The 22,192-nt window shown below is 38.7% G+C and overlaps 1 protein-coding gene across 3 annotated transcripts in view; it reads right to left on the bottom strand.

Moving 5' to 3' along the window:
- The window catches only part of COL14A1 (collagen type XIV alpha 1 chain), a 241,791-nt gene that overhangs the window by 138,352 nt on the left and 81,247 nt on the right, over positions 1-22,192 (bottom strand). For all 3 annotated transcript variants that reach the window (XM_063669039.1, XM_054497822.2, XM_054497821.2), the window contains exons 11-18: positions 21,977-22,106; positions 20,406-20,551; positions 17,731-17,860; positions 13,794-13,933; positions 5,232-5,358; positions 3,697-3,836; positions 3,109-3,241; positions 1,691-1,750 (exon numbers count right to left, since the gene is read on the bottom strand). In XM_063669039.1, coding sequence (XP_063525109.1) covers positions 1,691-1,750; positions 3,109-3,241; positions 3,697-3,836; positions 5,232-5,358; positions 13,794-13,933; positions 17,731-17,860; positions 20,406-20,551; positions 21,977-22,106 — 1,006 coding nt within the window. The remainder of the gene's footprint in view (positions 1-1,690; positions 1,751-3,108; positions 3,242-3,696; positions 3,837-5,231; positions 5,359-13,793; positions 13,934-17,730; positions 17,861-20,405; positions 20,552-21,976; positions 22,107-22,192) is intronic.

Raw genomic sequence — 22,192 nt, 5'->3', positions numbered from 1 at the left:
TGTGCGCTAGTAAAGAGAACTGGGAAGAAGCCCTGAGACTAGAAAAACAGCCCATGGAACCCAAAGGAAAGAGCGGTCATGAGAACCTCACACTAGTGCTCTGTGGACAAGTGGGCACAGTGGGCCAGACTTTGTCCACCTCTGTGTGTAATCCAGCATCCAACACACATCCCAATCACCTGCCCTCATCCCCATTTCTCTTTTAACACTTGTCATTCAAAGCGCAAATCTGCGCTTAGGCTGCCTTTATCCATTCAGCCCACACAGACACCATCTTTTCTCTGACACTTGTCCAAATTCCTTTACCCGTGTTCCCTGGCACATTCATGCTCATCTCTCAAGGTGCCTGCTCCCTTATTTGTTGCATTTTTTTCTTTTCTCTTCTACTCTAACTTCATTTCCCTTTGTCCATCTCTTCTCATTCTCCTTTCTCTTCATTCGTCTATTAATTCATTTAGAAAATATTCATTGAAATTTTTCTGTGTGTCAGACTGTTAGGGCTTTGATTTTTATATAGTTATTAACACAACAAAAATAGTAAAAGTGTCACAGAGGAGGAGGGGCTTGACATTTATCTGGCAACATTGCAGGGGGGCTACCAGGCAATGGGAATGGGAGGGAACTTCTCACATTTAGGGAAAGGAGTTTGGGACGGCAAGAGAAAAACGGGGGAAGCATAGGAAATACAGTTGAGGCCAGGAAGGGAAGCAGGACCCAACTAGGAAGGATCTTGGATGCTATGAAAAAGACTTTAGAGCACAAAGGAGGCTTGATAAGGATTAATTGAAGAATGAATGAATCAACAAATGGGTAATGGAGAGCCATTGAAGGGTCTTAGGGAAGTAAATAAATTATATTATCAAACTTGTGTTTTACCAAGTTGACTCTGACAGCTAGTTGGGAGGTGTATTACAGTGAAGGAGAAAGCTAAGCTGAGAGAAGAAACAACTAATGTAGGAAAAACAATAGACCAGCCAAGTGTCAGTTACCCACAGAAATGCAAGGAAAACATGATAAGAATAATTCTCAACAAGGTCAGGCGTGGTGGCTCACGCCTGCAATTCCAGAACTTTGGGAGGCTGAGGATGAAGGAACATTTGAGCTGAGGAGTTAAAGACCAGCCTGGGTAATATGGTAAGACCTCATCTCTACTAAAATTCAAAATAATTAGCCAGGCATGGTGGCACATGCCTGTAGTCCCAGCTACTTGGGGGGCTGAGGCTGGAGGATCGCATGAGCCCAGGAAGTCAAGGCTGTGGTGAGCCTTGATCGTGGTGCTGCACTCCAGCCTGGATGACAGAATGAAACCCTGCCACTAAAAGAAAAAAAGAGAAAAGAAGAGGAACTCTCAATAGAGAGCAACAGAAGTCACTGAGATAAAGAGGAGGGCAAAGACCCCTTGAGGGGAAGCTACGTTAACATTCCAGGTAAGGTGCATGAGCATCCAAGACAAAGATGAAAGAGGTAGAGTGATGTATCAGTGAGATCAGTTGACTAGGAGATCCATGGGCATTTAGTGGCAAGGAAGGTGTTGAGAGGCTCTGAGAGGCGTGAAATTTGAACCAGTGTACAAGAAAAAGAAGGGAGGGTCATCTCTTTTCCTAGTTAATAATAAATAAAACCAGGATAATATAACATCTGTTTAAAGAAAATTTTTAAAGTGGTTAAGCAGGCTACTATTTGACCTTACCTGAAGTCACAGGTGTGGTAGGCACTATGGTTGTAGCTGGTTCTGTCCAAAAACTGTCAACTAAAAGCAATATATTACTTAAAAATGCTGCAAAAATAACTCTCCATTTTTCTACAGCATGTTGTAGCTTTCAAAGAACATTTCACCTATATTATCTCACTTGCCTCCCACAACAAACATGACAATGGTTAGAAGACCAAAGAAATGAATTGTAAGTAAGGCAGACATACCTGTGCCACAGATAAGAAAACTGAAACCCAAAGAATGTTAAAGTTTCTCATCACAGATACCAGGCTTCATATAAACATTTGAACTACATCTACAGAATTGTGAAACCACCCAATTACTTTGAAATAGGGGCATAGCCATGGTAATTAAGGGAAATTAGACAGTGCTGTAGACCAAGTCGTGAAAAGGCTGCCAAACAGGACCACCACAGAGTGCAATGTGCTTGGAAAAGCAGTGCATCTTCTATTTCTTACAGCCACCGCGAGCATACAGCAGAATGAAGTACAGATGTGGTGCTCTTCCCAGATCCTCTTTTTAGGGTCAACACACCAATCCACTTGGTGCTGGAACACTGCCTGCCAACAGTTCACAGCTCTGGGAACTGTCTCGCCTGAGTTCATGGCCTCTGTCAGGGAATGGCTCACCTCCAGCGACTGGGGATGCAAGGGTATGAAGTCTCAGCCCCTTTGTCTCAATTTGGGACAACTCAGAAGGGTCATCCCAGCACTAGACCTCCATTATAATAAGATTAGCTGAGGATTCAGTTTCAACTTCTTCCCATGCCCCATCCTGCTGTCCTCAGTTTTTTACATAAGCATCTCCCAACTGCACTCTTCAATAAACTTTCTGGCTGCAATTTTCTGTCTAGAATCTGGTTCCAGGGAACCCAGGCTAAGGCAATTTAATATGTGGTCAATACCTCATATTTTAAAAATGAAGAGATGAATGAATCAGCAAGTAAATTTTGTACAAGATTCTTGGAACCAATATCAACTTGGAAAATTCCAGAAACTCTTTGACATGTTGGCCCTAGGTTTATTTGTTTGGCAATCTATTCATTTGTAAATTATTTTATCCATTCTTGCATACATCCATTCATCTATCCATCCATCCATTTGATGGATATTTACTCTACAGTTAACATGTGCCAAGTACTGTGCTAAGTCCTGGAAAATATAATGGTGAGCAACACAGATATGGTCCCTGCCTTCATGTTGATCATTATCTAGGAAGCTAAGATGCTTCACATACTGGTTTCATTGAAAGTGAAGATACATGAAGAATTCTGGGGGACAAAGAGAAATTGAAGCTTCCATAGCCAAGGATAAAGCAGATGGGGAAGGAAATTGATGGGGTAAAGAGGGATTGTGGGAGCAGCTGAAACGCACTGTGGCCAGACCAAGACTTACGTGTGGTCCCGACAGCAGTCACCACCTCACTCTCGCTTCCATCATCAAGTACGGCCAATAGTGAAACTTCATATTCCGTACCGGGCTCCAGGCCTTCAATAACATGTGAGTCCTGCTCTTCTTTCAGGACAACCTGAAATATATTTTGGTGCTTAAGAACTATGCTTATTTGAAAAGAAAAGTAAAGAAAAAGTGTTATTCTGAGCATAAGCAAGAAACAACCAATCATAAAGAACTCCAAGGCTATCGAAGTCCATTTTAAGGTCAAGCCAGAGACTTTATTCCTTTCAATCCCCTCAGCAAATAAATTATTAATACTGCAAAAGTGACATTTTAAAGTTGTATTAAACATCATTTATTAAAGTCAAAGAATCTGAAAATATATAAAGTATATAACTAAAGCTCTGGCAACAATACATCACAATATTAGGAAAATCATATGATTTGACATTTCTAAAACTCCAAGTCATGTAAAATACTAATTACTTCTGGGATTCCTAATATATTTTAAAGTGAAGACCAACTCCAGCAGCAGTAGGTATTTACTAATGCTCCAGATTAATTTTCAGTCTGTTTCAGACAACTCACCTCCTCGGTCTTCCCCCCATAGACTGGAATCCACATCAATTTGTGTAGCCCTTCATCAGCTGAGAGGGGATGCCAGGTCACCCTAAAACTGTCTGTCGTCACCTCATCAATTTCTAAGTATTGCTGGGCTGGAACTTCCTCTGTAAACCGAGGAAGGAGGTTTTGTTAGGGAAATGAGAAGGCAAGAAAGCCAAAACCCAAGTATCTCCCAGGGGTGTAGAAGACTCTTTGAGGAATCTTTTGCTTTAGGAAAGCGCAGGAAAGAAGGAAAACTGGGGCCCATCAGTCCAGGGTGGTCTTCCATTTCTGTTTCCAGCATTCACCAATATCATAAATTAGGGAAACCATGGAAATAACAGACCTTGAAACTTTTCCAGCAATTTCCAAAACTCTTAGCTTTTCTATTTGGCTATTTTCATTAACTATAAAAAACAAGAGTGCCATATTCATTTTTTTAAATATTATTTTCCAAGTATCTTGAGGAAATTAACAAAATAGGGGCCTAAGAAAGCTTCCCTTTTAGTTCTATTTGCTTTAGTGGCTAAATCGCTCCCTGGTATTAATCCTGGAAAAGAACTGTCAATCTTTTAACTTGTACATATGGTGGTCATCAGAAATGAAATAGAATTTATCAGGCCTTCCACTGTTTCAGAGCTTACACACTTCCGGGATGTACAACAGAAAGTATAACACCCAACTGCACCCAAAATAAATTGTCAAAGAATTGATTTTTATTATTTGAAGTCAGAGTTTAAAAAAAAAAAAAACATAAAAACCCAACTTTTTGATAGGATACCATGAGAATCCCAACTAGAATTAGCCTTCTGGAGATTTGGTTAAATTACTGAATTTTTCCACAAACGTTATTTCTCAATCCAGCTTCTTTTTCATCTGTCTCCAAATTACCTTCTCATCTCCTCAGTAAAGACTACATTTGTTTCCAAGTGCAATCCATGATAAGTTCAGAAAGCAAATAATAGAATTGTTGCCACCAAGAGACAAAAAGTGGCTACAGGGTACATATAGAAAAGAAAAATAATGTATTCATGTCTTATATTTAATTTTAGTGTTTAAAATATTATTATTATATGAAGATCAAGGAAAATCATCGACTGATCTATTGAGCTAAATAGTATGAGACTGTCATTTTTGTAGGTCAAAAACTGTTGGATATCAGCAATTTTGGAAATTCAACTTAATACACACAGTCATTTGAATGGAAGAAGGATGTAGAAGTTTTACACTAAGGAATGAAAGTAAATGGTATAAGATTAGGAAGAGAAAAACATACATTTTTTAAAAAACAGACCTTTTGAATTTAGGTGGTCTTTTCTCTCTCTTCCTTGCTTTGATAAAAAATAATTAGCCAGTACACATATTAGTCATCTGATTGTTTATTTTTTAATAACATAAAAGAAATAAAAATTAAAATTTAACCTCTTCAAAATCACAAATAAAGAAGGTGCTCCAGGTTCTGGTTTCTATATATTAATAGCTACTCTCAAAACTTTTCAAACCATAATGAGGCTGCTTACCGGTGGTAAAAACTCCAGTCAGAGGCTCTGACTGTCCTTCATCATAGATGGAGAAAATAGCAATAGTATACTCTGTGAGAGGTGTCAAGCCCTTCAGAGGGAAGGTAGTAATAGGATCGACTTCAACCTGCCAAAGAAATAAGTCATAATAACAGCTCTATCTAATGCTCTCTAGGTGCAGGAATCAGTCTGTAGCTCGCTTAGCTGACAGCAAAGCTATAAACACTGCAAAACAAATTATTGAATTATAAAATCAGACAGTTTATATATGAACATTTCTGATCTTATACCCTTAGATTACCCATCAGTTAATTCTCAGGACAACTTTGCAATCAATATTCTTTCCATTCATTCCAGACACAAAGTGCAGACAACTTAAGAGGCAGACATAAATACAGATAATGTTTCCAGTTAGATCTGCTAGTAGCAGCCAGTTTTTTGCTTCACTGCCTGGGCTCTCCTGGCCCCATAGCTAAGTAATACATGATAGCTCCTATAAGAGTTGTACAGGTGAGCAACGATGCTGGGAAAGAATCAGGGAACATTAATACAAACGAAAATAGTAAATATTTGAAACATTCCTCTATCTTCCACAGAAAGACATATTTGGTGAAAATATTTTTCAACTTCTTTGGGGCATATAAAAGATGAAATCCCGAGGAATGGAGATCAAGGGTGTAAGAAAAATTAAGGATGAGAAAAGAGAACTTGACAGCAAAAAACATACATTGAAAAAAGAAACCATAAAGTAAGAGAAGATGGGTGGGTCGGGCTTCACGGGGGCAACACCAAATGATCCCCCGCAGTACTCTGAGCCCTAGGATTCATTTTCCTTTTCACAGTAGGTGGCTTAACCGGCATTGTGTTAGCAAACTCCTCATTAGATATTGTGCTACACGATTACACGCCTGTAATCCCAGCACTTTGGGAGGCCGAGGCAGGTGGATCACTTTAGGCTGGGAGTTCAAGACCAGCCCGGCCAACATGGCGAAACCCCATCTCTACTAAAAATACAAAAATTAGCTGGGTGTGGTGGTGCGCACCTGCAATCCCAGCTACTCGGGAGGCCGAGGCAAGAGAATCGCTTGAACCAGGGTGACAGAGGTTGCAGTGAGCTGAGATCATGCCACTGCACTCCAGCCTGGGTGACAGAGTGAGACTCCGTCTCAATTTAAAAAAAAAAAAAAAAGGAGATGAGGGCAGGGTCTAGAAGGCACCCTCAAGGCAAGAGAAAGAACAGATGCAGCTTTGTCACTGAGGGGTTGGGCATGGGGCTGCAGTGCTGCATAGTACAGGGTGCATATTGTAGACCACATATATGGGGCCCACACCTAGGTATTTCACATATATTCTCTGTTAATCCTCACAAGGACTTATAATAATGCATAATGAGGTGCCCCAACTGTGGTGATACTCTGGAAAATTTAAGAAATGACCATATTTACCTGAGAGCAACCTCTGCCAAAAATAAGCTCTGCTTAAAATGTTCTCATGAGACATTTGAGCAGAGCAATAAGATCCCTTTTTTTGCTGTTGTTTTTTGGAGACAGGTTCTTGCTCTTGTCACGCAGGTTGGAGTGCAGTGCCGCGATCTTGGCTTACTGCAACCTCCGCCTCCAGGTTTCAAGCTATTCTCTTGCCTCAGCCTCCCATGTAGCTGGGATTACAGGCATGCGCCACCAGGTCCGGCTAATTTTTGTATTTTTAGTAGAGACAGGGTTTCACCATGTTGGCCAGGCTGGTCTCAAACTCCTGGCCTTTAGTGATCCACCCACCTCGGCCTCCCAAAGTGCTGGGATTACAAGTGTGAGCCACTGCACCCAGCCAAGATCTCTTATTTATGATACTATCAGTGACTAATCCTGATGCTACCTGAGGTTCAGGGGAAGGTCACTAAGCTCAACACTGTATGTGTTTGCTCATGGCAAAGTAACCTTTAGCAAAATATAAAATGTCACCTCTCTACTTAAACCTTCACTGGCTATCTATTGCACTCTGAATCAAAACCAAGCACCCTGAGATACCTCTTAGCCTTCATAATCTGGGGCGGCACCTTTCCTTTCTGCCATATTCCAGTGGCCTGTTGGCTTCCAGCCACACTGGCCTCCTTTCAGGTCCTTGCCTTTCTCACCTCAGGGCCTTAGCACATGCAGTTCACTCTGTCTGTGACCCTATTCCCCAGCTCTTCCTCTATCATTATTAGGCCTTCTTCCTCTATCATGACTATGCTTAACTATCACCTCCTCAGAGGAGGTTTCTCTTTCCACCTATGTTTCCACCTATAAGTAGGGTTATTCTCTGACACTGGCCTTGTTGTTTCCTCCTTGGCACCAATGGCAACCTGAACTTACTTTATTTACCTACATGTTTATTGTCTATCTCCTGCATAGAGTTTAAGCTCCTTGAGGGCAAGAATTTGTTTAGTTTCTTCACCGCTGTATGTTGAATTATATTTTTTTGAGTGAATAGAATAAGTAAATTAAAATGAAGATGAAGGCACCAAAAAAACTGTTTCTTAAAAGAGGTGAGAAAGGTCTTCTCTAATCTAAGGGCCAGTGCAGAAGCCAAATACACCTCTAAAGAATCTACACGTCTGTAGGTCAAAAAAGAGTGCCAACCCTGGAAAAAAAAGAGCTGTCATTGTACTGTACCATTGTGCTGTACTGAGCCACTCTTCTGGAGAGGGCCAGATAATCCCAGCCTTTTTAGACACTCGAGTTGAGGGGTCACACATGGATATGAAGTCATCCTAGAAGTTCTGGTCCAGTCAGACTCCCAGATGAATGCATGAATCACCCCAGCTGACACCACATGGCAGAGCCCAGCTGTCCCTGCTGAGTTCTGCCCAAGCTGCATGCTCCTAGGCTGTATTTTAAGCTGTAGTGTTGGTTACACAGCAATGGTTAGTTGAAAATATGGATTATCTTCTTCTAAATCAGGGATTGATAACATTACAGGTCATTTTTAGCACTTACTGTTTGCTGCAGCCTGCAAACTGTCTGCACGCTTTATATGCATTCACTTATTTAATCCTTATCACAATCCTGTAGGGGAGCTAATTATTACTCCCAATTTGAAAATGGAAAAATGTGATTCCAAAAATTAAGGAACTTGCCCAAGGGGAAAACAGCTAGTACATAGGACTTAAACACAGGTGTTTCAGGCTCTAAATCCTATGCTCTTAAACACTATTTAAAGTATGGCTTCATTATTTAAGCTCTCAGAAAATACAAACCCATGTTAAAAAAATGTGACTTCAAGACATATTTTCCTAACCTCTAGTTACATATTGCTTTCTGTTGTTTTGAATTGTCATGGCTGAGATTTACTGAGCACTTACAAAGAGTCAGGGACTTGATACATATTGTCTTATTTAGAGTCTCTCCCACCCACCTTCACCCATCAAACACTAGGTGCTTTTACAACTATTTTCCGAAGGAAAACCTGAGGCCCAAACAGCTTAACTAACTTGCCCTGAGCCATAAAATTATTAACTGGAATGTTAATAATTTTAGCTAGGCCTTGACCTTGTTTCTAAGTTTCAAATCTGTGACAAATAGGAATTTTGCAAATATATCAAATATACACAAAAGCAGTTAAAATCTAGGTCTCAGATCCTTAGGTATACCAAAGGGGAAAAAGGACTAAAAGGAGAAACGTGTGTGTGTGTGTGTGTGTGTGTGTGTGTATGCGTGTGTGTGTGTATCTGTTAAAAAGGATCTTGTTTATTAAATATTTGATGCTGAATAGACTATATTTTATATAATTTCAGCATTATTTTACTTCATCAAATGAAGATCTTTAGGTATCATTTATTTATATTAGTTAAAATATCATGTTTTAAACAATTAGTCCCAGAACTGATTTTGCTGGTAGCATTTTAAGATGTAGAAGAAAAATTTGAGGAAATAATAACAAATAACCATGATCTCATTGTTATGCAACTATTTCTGAGAATTATCCTCAATCAGTCTAGCTAAAAGTTTAATTTCAGCCTAATTTTGGAAGGGATGTAGAAACAGGCCCTGATGAGGAACAAGGGATTTGGGCTCCACTCCAGGCTCTACTGCTGAGTCACTGCTATTAGGAACTGGCCTCTCAAAATCCAAAAACTGTGACCTTTGCATTTATAAAACTCAAATGGCAGCACTTAATTCTCCATCATGTTTGTGTACTTCCAAAATCCTTTCACAGTAAATGCTACCTGAGATGACTTCTGTCCGTAGTTTGACAAGTCATGCTGTCAGCATTTGGTTCTGTAAGGATTACATGAGATATTCTCTTTAGAGCACTCAGAACAGTGCCTGGCTTATGGGAAGCACTCAACAAATGTTAGCCACCATTATAATCATCACCATCATTATCATCATTGTCATCATCATCATCATCACCATAATCATCACCATCATTATCATTATCACCATCATCATCGCCATCATCACCACCATCATCATCACAATCATCACCATCATTATCATCATCAATTAGCAGCAGCAGCAGCAGCAGCAGCATAGACATTTGTTGAAATACTTGTTTTGTTTTTCTTCCTGGTCTCCAAAAAGTTGGGGAGAGGGGTAATGCAGAAAAGATGCAGAGGGAGGAAGAGGAAGTGAGAGAAGGAAGATGAGAGGAAGTGAAGCAGAAAATATTGAGTGTAAAGCAAAAGCATTAATAATCAATTGCATGGGCTGGGCGCGGTGGCTCACACCTGTAATCCCAGCACTTTAGGACGCCAAGGCAGGCAGATCACGAGGTCAAGAGATCGAGACCATCCTGGCCAACATGGTGAAACACTGTCTCTACTAAAAATACAAAAATTAGCTGGGCGTGGTGGTGCGTGCCTGTAGTCCCAGCTACTCGGGTGGCTAAGGCAGGAGAATCGCTTGAACCCAGGAGGCAGAGGTTGCAGTGAGCCGAGATCATACCATTGCACTCCAGCCTGGCAACAAAATGAGACTTCGTCTCAAAAAAAAAAATCAATTGCATGTTAGGTACTAAGCAGATTTTAATTGGGACATTTTACAGTTCATTCCAGAATGTTTTTTGAGGATTTTTTAAAAACCCAATTGTTTCATTGTCTATAAACAGAAGCTTAAATTCATAGAAATTAAAGCAAAATCTAATAGAAATATTCATCCTTAAAATTATATATTCTAAAATTAGGTACAGTAATACTTCACTTCAATAAAAGATACTTATCCAGCAACCTCAAGTATCTATAGCATGGCTATGAATTAAGAAATAAGAAAAACACATACACACACATACACACCCTAGTCAAAACCGGTGTTACAAAATCCATGCATGGCTTATGCATTTTACTCAAATAAAATTTTCTCAGATCTTCATTCATAGCCCATTTTCTCATATTTTAAGTTTGGTTTTACCAAATATAGCTTTCTAATTTCCCAGAAATAGCAAATACTAGCAGCTTCCCCAAGATTGAAAAACACTACCAAAAAAAAACCCCCAAACATACGTTCTCAACAAATATGTTAGTCTGGGGCTATTCTTTGCAAAGACAAATAACAGAAAATAGTAGAAGAAGCTATAGCAGCTGCTACGGTCTGGAAGGTTGTGTCCCCCTGCAGATGCATATGTTGCTACCTGATCCCCAATGCAGTAGTATGAAGAGATGGGGTCTTTGAGAAATGATTAGGTCATGAAGGATGAATGCCCCTATTAGAGAGGCCCATGGGAGCTTGTCTGCTCCTTCCACCAGGTAAGGACATAGGTAGAAAGCTCCAACTATGAGGAATACACCTGCAAATTCAGGTGCAGGTGCCTTGATCTTAGACTTCTCAGCTTCCAGAACTGTGAACAACAATAAATTTCTGTCATTGATAAGGTTCCCAAGCTGGGCACAGTGCCTCACTCCTGTAATTCCAGCACTTTGGGAGGCCAAGGCAGATGAATCTCTTGAGCTCAGGAGTTTGAGACCAGCCTGGGCCACATGGCAAAACCTCGGCTGTACAAAAATTAGCTAGGCATGGTGGCATGTGCCTGCAGTCCCAGCTACTCGGGAGGCTGAGGTGGGAGGATCACCTGAGCCTACAAGGTCGAGGATGCAGTGAGCCATGATCACACTAGCGCACTTCAACCTAGGCAACAGAGACCCTGTCTCTCAATAAATAAATAAACAAAAGTTCCCCAGGCAAGGTATTTTGTTACAGTAAACCAAATGGACTGAAACAATGGTTATAGTTATTATTATATAATTATATTTATAAATATAACCGATATATAAGAAAGTTTGTTTTTTGTTTTATTAAAAATTATTACCAAAGAAGGATGCTCTACAATGAACAAATATTTATTGGGGAATATAGTCGTGTTACTTTGGTTGTTCAATGAGTCAACTCTTTTAAATTGGTAGGTTTTATATAAAAATAGAAATCACTGGTATCTCTCCAAGAATCTTAAGATCTGGCAGCCCCTGCCTGGATTTCTATCCAGCAGCAATCAGTAGAAGCTAAGACTGGCTGCGTCCTGGCTGCACACACTTCCCATCTCACCAGTCCCTAGTATCCTCATCATTGAAACTCACTGTCCATTGTCACTTATCATTAGTCTTGCTTGTTGTCTTTCTTTCAGTAGAGAATTTCTTCTGCATTCATGTCCTCAAAATGGGAAGACAAAATATAGCCTAAGTTAGGCTGGGAGCAGTGGTTTACACCTGTATTCCCAGCACTTTGGGAGGCCTAGACAGGCGGATCACCTGAAGTCAGGAGTTCGAGACTAGCCTTGGCAACATGGTGAAACCCTGTCTCTACTAAAAATACAAAAATTAGCTGGGCACAGTGGCACACGCCTGTAGTCCCAGCTACTCGGGAGGCTGAGCCAAGAGAATCACTTGAATTCGGGAGATAAAGTTTGCAGTGAGCTGGGATTGTGCCACTGCACTCCAGCCTGGGTGACAAAGTGAGACTCCATCTCAAAATATGTATATATGTATAAAATATATATATTATATATATAAATAGATATATAATATAGATTTATAAATCTATATTATATATTCACATATATGTATTTATATATTTATAATATATATAATTTATAATATATAATATATATTTGTAAATGTATATATATATACAGCCTAAGTTAGCCTCATGTGTCAAGCAAAACACGAGAGTATTTCTTTGCAGGTGTGTCTGCTTCTACAGATTTAATGGCATACTTCACTCATTTACATTATCTGCCTCATCCTCCTACACAGTTGAATTAACAACCCTTGGGAAAGTAGTTTATGTATTACTGGTGACAAAGAGACACCTATAGCTCAGTGTTTTTTTATTTCAATCTTTTTACTGCTCCAGGCTGCTATCTTCAAAAACAAAGCAACTCATCCAAATGACCAGACTCTTCAGGATTATTTACTCTCAAGATTTACAAAGGTTTAATGAAGGATATTGAACAGTATTTCTATATGTTAGTAAATGTGTACTTACTGCCCATCCATTACACAATGTCCCTTATGAGGATGCATTTTGTAAAATATTGCTTGGATTTAATTTTAGAAAAATGTTTTTCTCTGCATATAAAAACACTTGCTTTATTTGGTCAGAAAATAGAAATGATGCAATCTAACATATTTCCCTCTTTGTCTTAGCTTACTGGACCAAGATAAGGGAAAACAAAATAAAAATAACCTCGCTGTTTTGCTAAAACACATTTCCAAGGAAACACTTTTTTGAAAGTATTAGTCACTGCATGCAAGATACTATATCTTCATGGGTTTTAACAAGTTCCATTATTTGAAGGTACTTCTTACATAAAACTTGAATTATTTGTTAAATTTAGGTTCATCTAACTAGAGCCTTTCAGATGCCAGTTTACTCAAAAGCAGAAGGATAAACTAGACAACAGTGACATTATTTTTAATACAATGCTTCCACGAACATACACCCTCCCCACCCCCATCCCCTGTGGCAGGCTGCATTTTCCAGAGACAGCCACATCAATGAATATCTTCTTCTCTATATGCTCCTCCTAACCTGTGACTGACCTGTCTCCCACCATAGGTGGGATCTATGTTTCTCCCCACCTATAAATCTGGGTGAAGCTGGTGACATCTCATACTAACGGAGTGTGATAGAGGTGATATCAAGTGACTTCAGAGGCTGGGTCATTAATGGTGGTACAGCTTCTACTTAGCTCTCTCTCTCTTTGGACACAGGTCATGGGACTCCTGAGCCAACTCCCCTGAAGCTGCATGCTGAAGGCATCATGTGAAGGGTCTAATTAGAGATATGGAGACCTGCTCCAGCTCCCAGCTGTTCCAGGCTCCCCAGACCAGGCACCAGATACATGAGTAAAAACGCCATGAGATGGCTCCAGCTCCAGCCACTATTTGGCCCTAACTTCACTGGGGAGCACCCCTCCTCCAGTGATAACTGCAATCCACAACCCAATTCCTGACCTACATACAGGAACTATGAGAGACAATAAATAATTACTGTTATTTTAAGCCACTAGGCTTTGAGATGATTGGTTACGTAGCCATAAATAACTAGCACTCCACCACCTAAAAAATATACATTATGTCCCAGAACTTACCTCATTGATTTCAGTCCCATCTGCATTGTTATATACAATTCGATAACCATTGATCTGTCTTGAAGTTGGGTCCCAGGTTAATCGAGCACTGTTAGAGCCAACATTGGAGATTCTCAGGTTTCTTGGTGGACTTAAAGCCACTTGGCAGTAAATGGAATAGAAAATAATTAAAATGTCAAATTACATACATGTAAAAAGAAACTGCGTCTTTGACTTCTAAACTATTTACATATGAAAAGTGTCACCCAGATAATAACTTATAACACTGAAATAACCAGTGTATTGTCTCATAAAAATCAATAATGTTCTCTAATTAGCAAATAAAAAAGTTTTCTTTGTAGAGAATAAAATAGCAGTAATAAGTTACACATGGTTAGAAATAAATAGGATTTAGGTAAATTTTCTGTGCCTATCACTCTAGCTTGATGTAAGTAAGAAACCTAATGGATTAAAAACAAAGTAACTTGAAATAAAATTTTAGCTAGTCCACTCAATTACCATGTGACTCTGGCAAAGCCACTGTACCTCTCAGCTCCACAATCTTCCACATGTAAAATGAGGAGATGCCCATCTGCCATTTCCACATTGGTATCTACTAGGCAACTCCAACTTAACCAGTCCAAACGCAATCACTGACTCTTGATGCCTTCCCCTATTTTCTTTTCCCTCCATCTTCCCCTCTGAGCAAATGGAAACTCTATCCTTCCCACTGATCAAGGCAAAAACCTTGGAGCCTCCTGGATTGCTCTTTCTCTCACAACCCATTCTAATCCATCATCCAGATCTGACACCTTCTCTTCACCTCCACTGCCTCCATCTTGGTAGAAGCCAATATTCCCTCTTGGCTTGGATTTTTGCCATGGTCTCCCAGCCAATCTCTCAACTTCCATCTTCCCCCTACTATTAATATAATTATTTCTCAGCAAGCAGCCAGAGTGCTTCTTTTAAAATGTCAGCCAGGTAATTTCACTTCTCTGCACAAAACCTTCCAAATGGCTCCCAACTCCCTCAGTGTAAACCCACAGTTCTTTGCATGATCTTTTCTTTTCTTTCTTTTCTTTTGTTTTTCTCCTTCCTTCTTTCCTTCCTTTCCTTTTCTTTCTCCTTCCTTCTTTCTTTCTTCTTTCCTTCCTTTCTTTCGACAGAGTCTCACTCTGTCATCCAGGGTAGAGTGCAGTGGAAGGATCTCAGCTTACTGCAAACTCCACCTCCCAAATTTAAGTGATTCTCATGCCTCAGCCTGCTGAGTAGCTGGGATTACAGGTGTGTGTCACCACACCTTGCTAGTTTTTATATTTTTGGTAGAGACGGGGGTTTCACCATGTTGGCCAGGCTGGTCTTGAACTCCCGACCTCAGGTTATCTGCCTTCCTTGGCCTCCCAAAGTGCTGGCACAACAGGCGTGAGCCACCACAGCCAGCCTAGAATGGTCTTTATGGCCCTATATGACTGGCCTGCTGCTATTTCACTGTTTCCATCTGCTACTACTCCATGCCTTTTCCGTGCCACTAGCTGTGACTGGAACCTGCCACGCATGCTCATTCATAGGCCACTGCACTTGCCTTCTCTTTGCCTTCAAGGCTCTTCCCCTAGATATCCACATAGCTGGTTTCTTTGCCTCTTTCAGGTTTCTGACCATATGCCACCTTCTTGGTGAAGCTTTCTATGATCATCTTACGTAAAACAGCTCTTCCACCCCATACTACCTGTCTCCTTCTTCTGTTCTATTTTTTTTTTCACTGTATATTTCTGGTTTATTGTCTCTCTCCCCCAGGATATTGTAATCTCAGGGGGTTAGATAATTTGGTTTCATTTTGTTCCCAGATCTATCCCCAATATAGCAAGTACTCAATAAACATTCATTTGAATCAATGGGTAATTATTTGACCTGAATAAATCACAGTGGCTTTGTGAGACAAATAAAAATAAACATCTTACTATTGCTTTAAAATTATTTAAAGAGGTATTGGTATTTCTGCAGATTCCTAACTGTCAATTCCATAGCTTTTTGAACCTCTTCAAGGACCCCCATCTAATTCAACAAATTAAAAATTGTCCATAATTTTTGACAATTTCATGAGCTCTTTACAGGCTTATTGTAAAAATAATTGTTAACATTTACTGAGTGTTTTCCATGAGTCTGACACATAACATATGTTAACTTATTAAATTCTTACATTAAAATGCAAGGATAGAGTTGCAATTATCCCCATCATATTGATCACAAAATTGAAGTAACTTGGCCCATGTCCCAGTTACTAGGAACAGAAGAGTAATTAGAATTTAACCTAGAAAATTGATTAACTGATTCCAGAGCCCATGATATTAACCAGGATGCTAATTTCTCCTCTCTCACTGTTTCTCTCTCTTACACTCTCTCATCCCACAAAGTCAGTGCTGATAGAGCCAGCAAAGCAAAAAACTTGAAGACAAATCATGACAATTACCAGCCATAGCCACGAAGCATGATGTTTCCTAACCTCAAAGCCCAGTTCTTTCATTAATTCAATACATACTGATTCTTTGACAATAAAGATCTTGTAGGAGTTAGTGAATCTCTTAATAATTAAGGTGCTAGAGAGAAAGTGTAGAAAAGAAAAAAAAGCAATATAATTAAGTAGTGTGCACATCTGGCTCTAAATTTTTCTGGAATTCCATTACATTTGGCAATATAATAGAATAATGTCTAATTTACTTAGCACATAAAAATGCCAGCCTCAGGAACAAGTATCTAGGATATCATTTTTTAGGACCTTTTTGCTAATCATGGGAAGGAGTTGTACATATTTTTAATAAGTATAAAGAAGTGAACACTCTGAGTGAAACAGAGATGGGCTGTTGGGGAAAGCTTTTCTTTCAAATGGTTAGAGTCCCAGAATTCACTTATGTCATAGATGCTTTCTAGCATGATTTATTTCTTTTCTTTTTCTTTCTTGGGCTCTCCCAGAGCTTTTATTTGTTTCTTTGTTGTTTTAATTACATTGGTCTTTCTCTGAAGAGCAAGAATAACATAGTCTTGACTAACAAAGAATGGATGTGTGCAAACTTCTTTATCATTAAACTTCTATTTTGTTTTCCCAAATGGAATCTTAATGAGAAAGGCATTGTAGAAATTGTGCTATTCATCTCCTCCCGAGTCTAGGAGAAGAGTGGTGGGCAAGAACCCAAGTCTCCCTGCACTTTCTTATGTTTCAAAAGATCATGAATAGAGCCATATTTTAATAGTATGTGCTAAGTATTATTAGTGTGCCATAGTAATATTTTGTTTATATCATATTTTTAAAAATAAATGCATACGTTTCCCAAAAAGTTCTAGGAATTCCCTACATTTATCCAAAATTAGCCTTACCAATAAAATGTTTACTCAATTGAAAATGAATTACAATGGTAATAGGCTCAGATAAAGACAGCAAAGATTTTTAGGAAAAAATGTTTGTTAATTTTGATATGAGTGGAAAATAAACAGATATTCAGTAACTATGTACTGAGTGTTTTCACATATACTACTGTAAATACAGTAGTATACCAACCACATGCTGTAAGATTATTGTTCTTCCTTTTATACAATCAAAAAAGTTATATCAATCGCCCATTGTCACCTGGCTAAAATATGAGTTGAGCTGAGATTCCCATCTCAGCTGCTGTCTTGCAAAGCCTACACTCTTCCCTCTATATTCTGACCTGCATTTGAATTGAGACAAAGAAAGACACAGGTGGAATTATCTGGAGGATGCTGAAGTTTGGTTCTGGCAACCATATCACTCATAATAATACAATATATAAGAAATACATTTCCTTGCCCTAAATAGAATACGAGATTTTTAAAATTACAATTAGCTTTTAAGAGGTTTCAACCTAAACTAGTAGTTCCAATTCAGAACCCCACATTCACGTGGGCTTTTACTACAGCATCCCAACTGAATGGCTGTGCTGCTCACATGTTGTTTCTTGTCCCGTAACAGGGTCACTGGCCTCTTCTCCAAACATGGCATAAACTGTGACTGTGTATTCTGTATTGGGCAACAACCCACTCAATTCAATATCCGTGTGGGTCTCTCCAATTTTCATCTGAAAAGAACACATGTTGTTAGATCATTTGCCAATACATATTACTCATGCTGATCAGAGTGGAACAGAACAAAGGTGAGACTTCATGGGATAAGCCTTTACGTCCCATTACAACCCCTTCATCAAACAGGCTTCAGTCATAATTTTTAAATTGTCTTGTGTCATTTTATATTAGGAACAGTTATTATGGAACCATATAAGTCGAAAAGTACCACGTGAACTGTGTTAGGATAACTCTTTACATCTGGACAAATGGCAACTCCAGCCAGAATAACAATGTTGAGTATATGCTCCCCAGGAAAGGGTGGGTGGGATTGAATCAGAAATGTTCTCTAGAGACTGTGAGCTCCAGTCCAGTGTGCTGGAGGCAAGGCCAAGTGGGCATCTTTCACTATTTGGCTAATTCTAACCAGTGCTCTGGCCAGATGCCCAGTTTTTTCTTCAAACTCAATGAAGCTGGGCCAGTTTTGTGGCCCCATTCAACATGAGAATCCATGCAGTTGAATTGCAAGTTACTTCCAGTATTCAGAAGAGATCAACTCACCTTGATACGCAACTTGGCAATTTGCTTTTTTGATTCTTGAACACCTTTTCTGACCCTTGGATTCAAACTACCCAACATTCTCAGTTGTGTGACAATAGAGTGATGGGATAGTTTTATGTTTTGGAAGGAAAAAAAAAATCTCCAGTCTACAGGCACATGACTGCCAGGATTAATCATCAAATTGGAATTTTGAATTTTGAACTATCTCAATATATACAACATAAACTTACAGAAAATAATATAATACACACTGATGTACCCGTTACTCAAATTGGATAAATATCAAGTTTTTGTCATATCAACTTCAGATTTTATTTTTTAAAAAACCAATATATTCAGATAAAACAAAAGGTCTTTCTCATTCTTTCTGTCCACCACCTCCACCCTGAGGTTGATGTATATCTTACTGCTGCATTGTTGTACTTCCATATGTGTGTAGACATATCTATAAACAATATATGATCCTGTATGTTTCAAAATGCATATAATGGGATCATATCAACACAATCTTTTTGCAGCTTGTTATTTTTTCTGTGTTAATATTATGTTTTGAGATTTATCCATGTTGATACACAAGGACAGAGTTGACATCATTAATTCCTTTATGGTATTCTTTTCTATAAATACACCACTATTTTCCATTCCTCTATTAATAGTCCTGTTAGTTGTTTGCAATGTTTTATTCCAACCAAGTGCCTGCATTGAAAACTGCTTGCAAGATGTTTCCCTATGATACATTTCCAAAAAATAGTATATATTTTCAACAGGATGAAATATTTCAAAATATCCTCCAAAGGAGCTGTACCAATCTATATGCCTGCCAGCAGTTACAGGAGTGATTCTTTTCCTATGTGCTTATGAATACACAGTATTATCAGACTTTAAAATTCTTTTGCTAATCTATTAGTTTTAAACTACTATTCCTTTTTTTTCTCTTTCATAGTGAGGCTGAGCATCTTCTCAGTACTATTTGTAAGTCTCTCTTTTGTCAAAATAATTTAGATCAACTTTAAATTCAAATAGACAAAAGCCATCTAAGCCTTGGAAATAAAAAGACACATGTCACCAATACTCTGTTCTTGACACTCAGATTCACCATTTTTTCGACCCTAAAGATTTCAATCATCAGGGACAGGCTTTATACAATTTTAGACAATCAAGTTCTCTGAATTGCTTTGCTTATTAACTCCACCTGCCTGGTCATTACACTTCCAAGTGCCAGAGATTCATTCTCTTCATTCCTTAAACGTCTGCATTATAGCTATTGTCCCCTACAAATTAAAAATGAGGACTAAAATGTTTGAAAGTCATTTGAAGGTCAAAGGTTCATCATTTAAAATGGAATAAATTCAAAAATTTGCATCAATGAGGTATGTTTATCTACCTCTCAAATTAGTAAGAAAAAACTTAATTCAGTGTATATGGAGAAAACAGTCACTTATCCACCACATAAAGCAAAACATATAACATTTCTCTAGAGTCATTTGGCAATACTGAGTATAAACCTTAATAATTTGCCTACGCTTTGAAAAATAAACTCTATTTCTAGGAATTTATCCTAGGGAAATAACCAAACAATTATGCAAAGACATATGTTAGGAATATTCACAAAAGCATTATTTATATAGCAAGCTATCTAAATATCCAACAACATAGATTGATTAAACATGACCTGTTCAAACCAACAGTAGAATACTATGGGTGTATACAATGACTTTGTAAAATTTTCTTTAATGACATGGAAAGAGATTCACAATAAATAAAATGAAAATAGCAGGCTACAAAACCATTTCCATGTGTTGCTTTCAGAATGCATTGACAAAGATTGTTAACTAAATGTTAACAATGGCTATCTCTCAGTGGTGGGATTATAAGTGATTTTTTTTTCTTTTGGCTAATCTGAAATTTCTAAATTTTCTACATTAAATTTTTACAATAAAAATTTTATTTTATTGAAGGAAATAAAAGATTCTAGCACTGTAGTAGGTAGGAGGTGGTTACCTCTTTTTCATCCCCAGCCAGGCCCTCTGTTAGAGGAGCATAAAGGATCAGGTAACCTGAGGCCCCAGGCACTGCATCCCATTTGACTCGCATGCTGTTCTCAGTCACATCGTACAGTAGAAGCTCAGAAGCCATGGGTAAAGCAACTGCAAGAGATTTTTTTTTTTAATGTTGAGCCACTTATATATGTGTCCTTGAGAAAAATGAAATTATCAAGAAATAAGATTGGCCATATTTGAGGGGAGGGGAGAAAGGGATTAAGAATAAATTGCAAGTTCCTGGGTTAAACAATGCTGATGAAAAACAGGAAACATTGTTGTTTTCAAATATGGTTCTAGACCCTCCCTAATGTGACCCTGCCTACTCTTCTAACCACAATGTCAAGTTCAGGACTTTGCTGACATTTCCAGCTCCTTGTACACGGATCTACAAGAGTGCTTACAGCCCTTCATTGCACTAATCTGCTTACACGTCCTTGGTTTGTGTCCCCACCCCCTACTACAATAAAACATCCTTTTTCTTTTATTTATTATTTTTTTGAGAGCTGTTCTTCCTCTGTCATCCAGGCTGGAGTGCAGTGGTGCAATCTTGGCTGCAACCTCTACCTCCCAGGCTCAAGCAATCCTCCCACCTCAGCCTCACAAGCTGGGACCACAGCTGCGTGCCACCATGCTCGGTTAATTTTTGTATTTTTTGTAGAGACTGGGTTTCGCCATGTTGCCCAGGCTCACTAAAACATCCTTGAGAATAAGGATTGTCACTAAAATATTTCTGCAAAGTGAGGGCATTAACACTCATCTGACAGATTGTTGCCAGGGATAAATCCAAGAAAGTTCGGAGAGTGATGATCACAGTGCCTGGAGCATTGTGATTAGTATTGTTTACACTGTTACTGTTCTATCAGAGGCAAATTTTTTAGAGCGATTTTGCATAGTGCCTTGCATGTCATAGGAACTCTGTTAATATTAGAAATGACTATAAGATGTTCGATCTTTTTTTAAAGATTATCTCTTCTCATGATTCTGTGTGCTTGTGCGTGCATGCGTGTGTGTGTGTGTGTGTGTGTATTATGTGTGTATGTTGTCATGGTGTGTTATTACGATCCTACCCAGGGAGGGAATTATTAGTATTCAGAAGCTTGTTTTACCTACAATGATATGAACAATAAAGATAGCAGTAACATAATTTCCTTGGCATTCTATTGGGCAGGAGAGCTATGGAGTTTTTTCTCTACCTCTACTGACAAATTCAAAGACAATTCTTGGTTCATAATAGGCATTTACTGAATACTTATTTAATAAATGAATAATGTTTTTTGTACTCTTCACCACCAAGATTGCTCTTATACCTATCAGAGATTTACAACAACTTCTTCAAGACATAGCACCTGCAAGACTACAGCTCAGGCATGGACCAGTATCACATATATAGCACGACAAATGTCTTCTATGAATTTGACTGAATTTGATTCAGGATGTCTATCAACATGACCTGAGCAGAATTTCAATTTGAGAAAGGCCTTCTAAGCGGCACTCTACAAAGTTAGAAGTGGGGTAGAATTAAATACATACGTGTGGTTTCAGTTCCCCGTAGGCCTTCACTAGCAGTGTGGGCGTAGATTGCAAAGACTGCTATCTGATACTCAGTTAAAGACATCAAGTTTTTCAACACTGTGGAAGATACACTTCCATCTACCACCACCTGTTTAAAGAACAGTTTGAGTAATGAGAGTATGGAATATCTTACACACAGAATTGAAATCAAAAAGCGAAAATATCTCCAGCAAG

Source organism: Pongo pygmaeus, chromosome 7 (genome assembly GCF_028885625.2).
Source record: "Pongo pygmaeus isolate AG05252 chromosome 7, NHGRI_mPonPyg2-v2.0_pri, whole genome shotgun sequence".
NCBI classification, from domain to species: Eukaryota; Metazoa; Chordata; class Mammalia; order Primates; family Hominidae; genus Pongo; species Pongo pygmaeus.
Note: the sequence above shows the minus strand (reverse complement) of the source record. Positions and strands in the feature narration are given on the sequence as shown.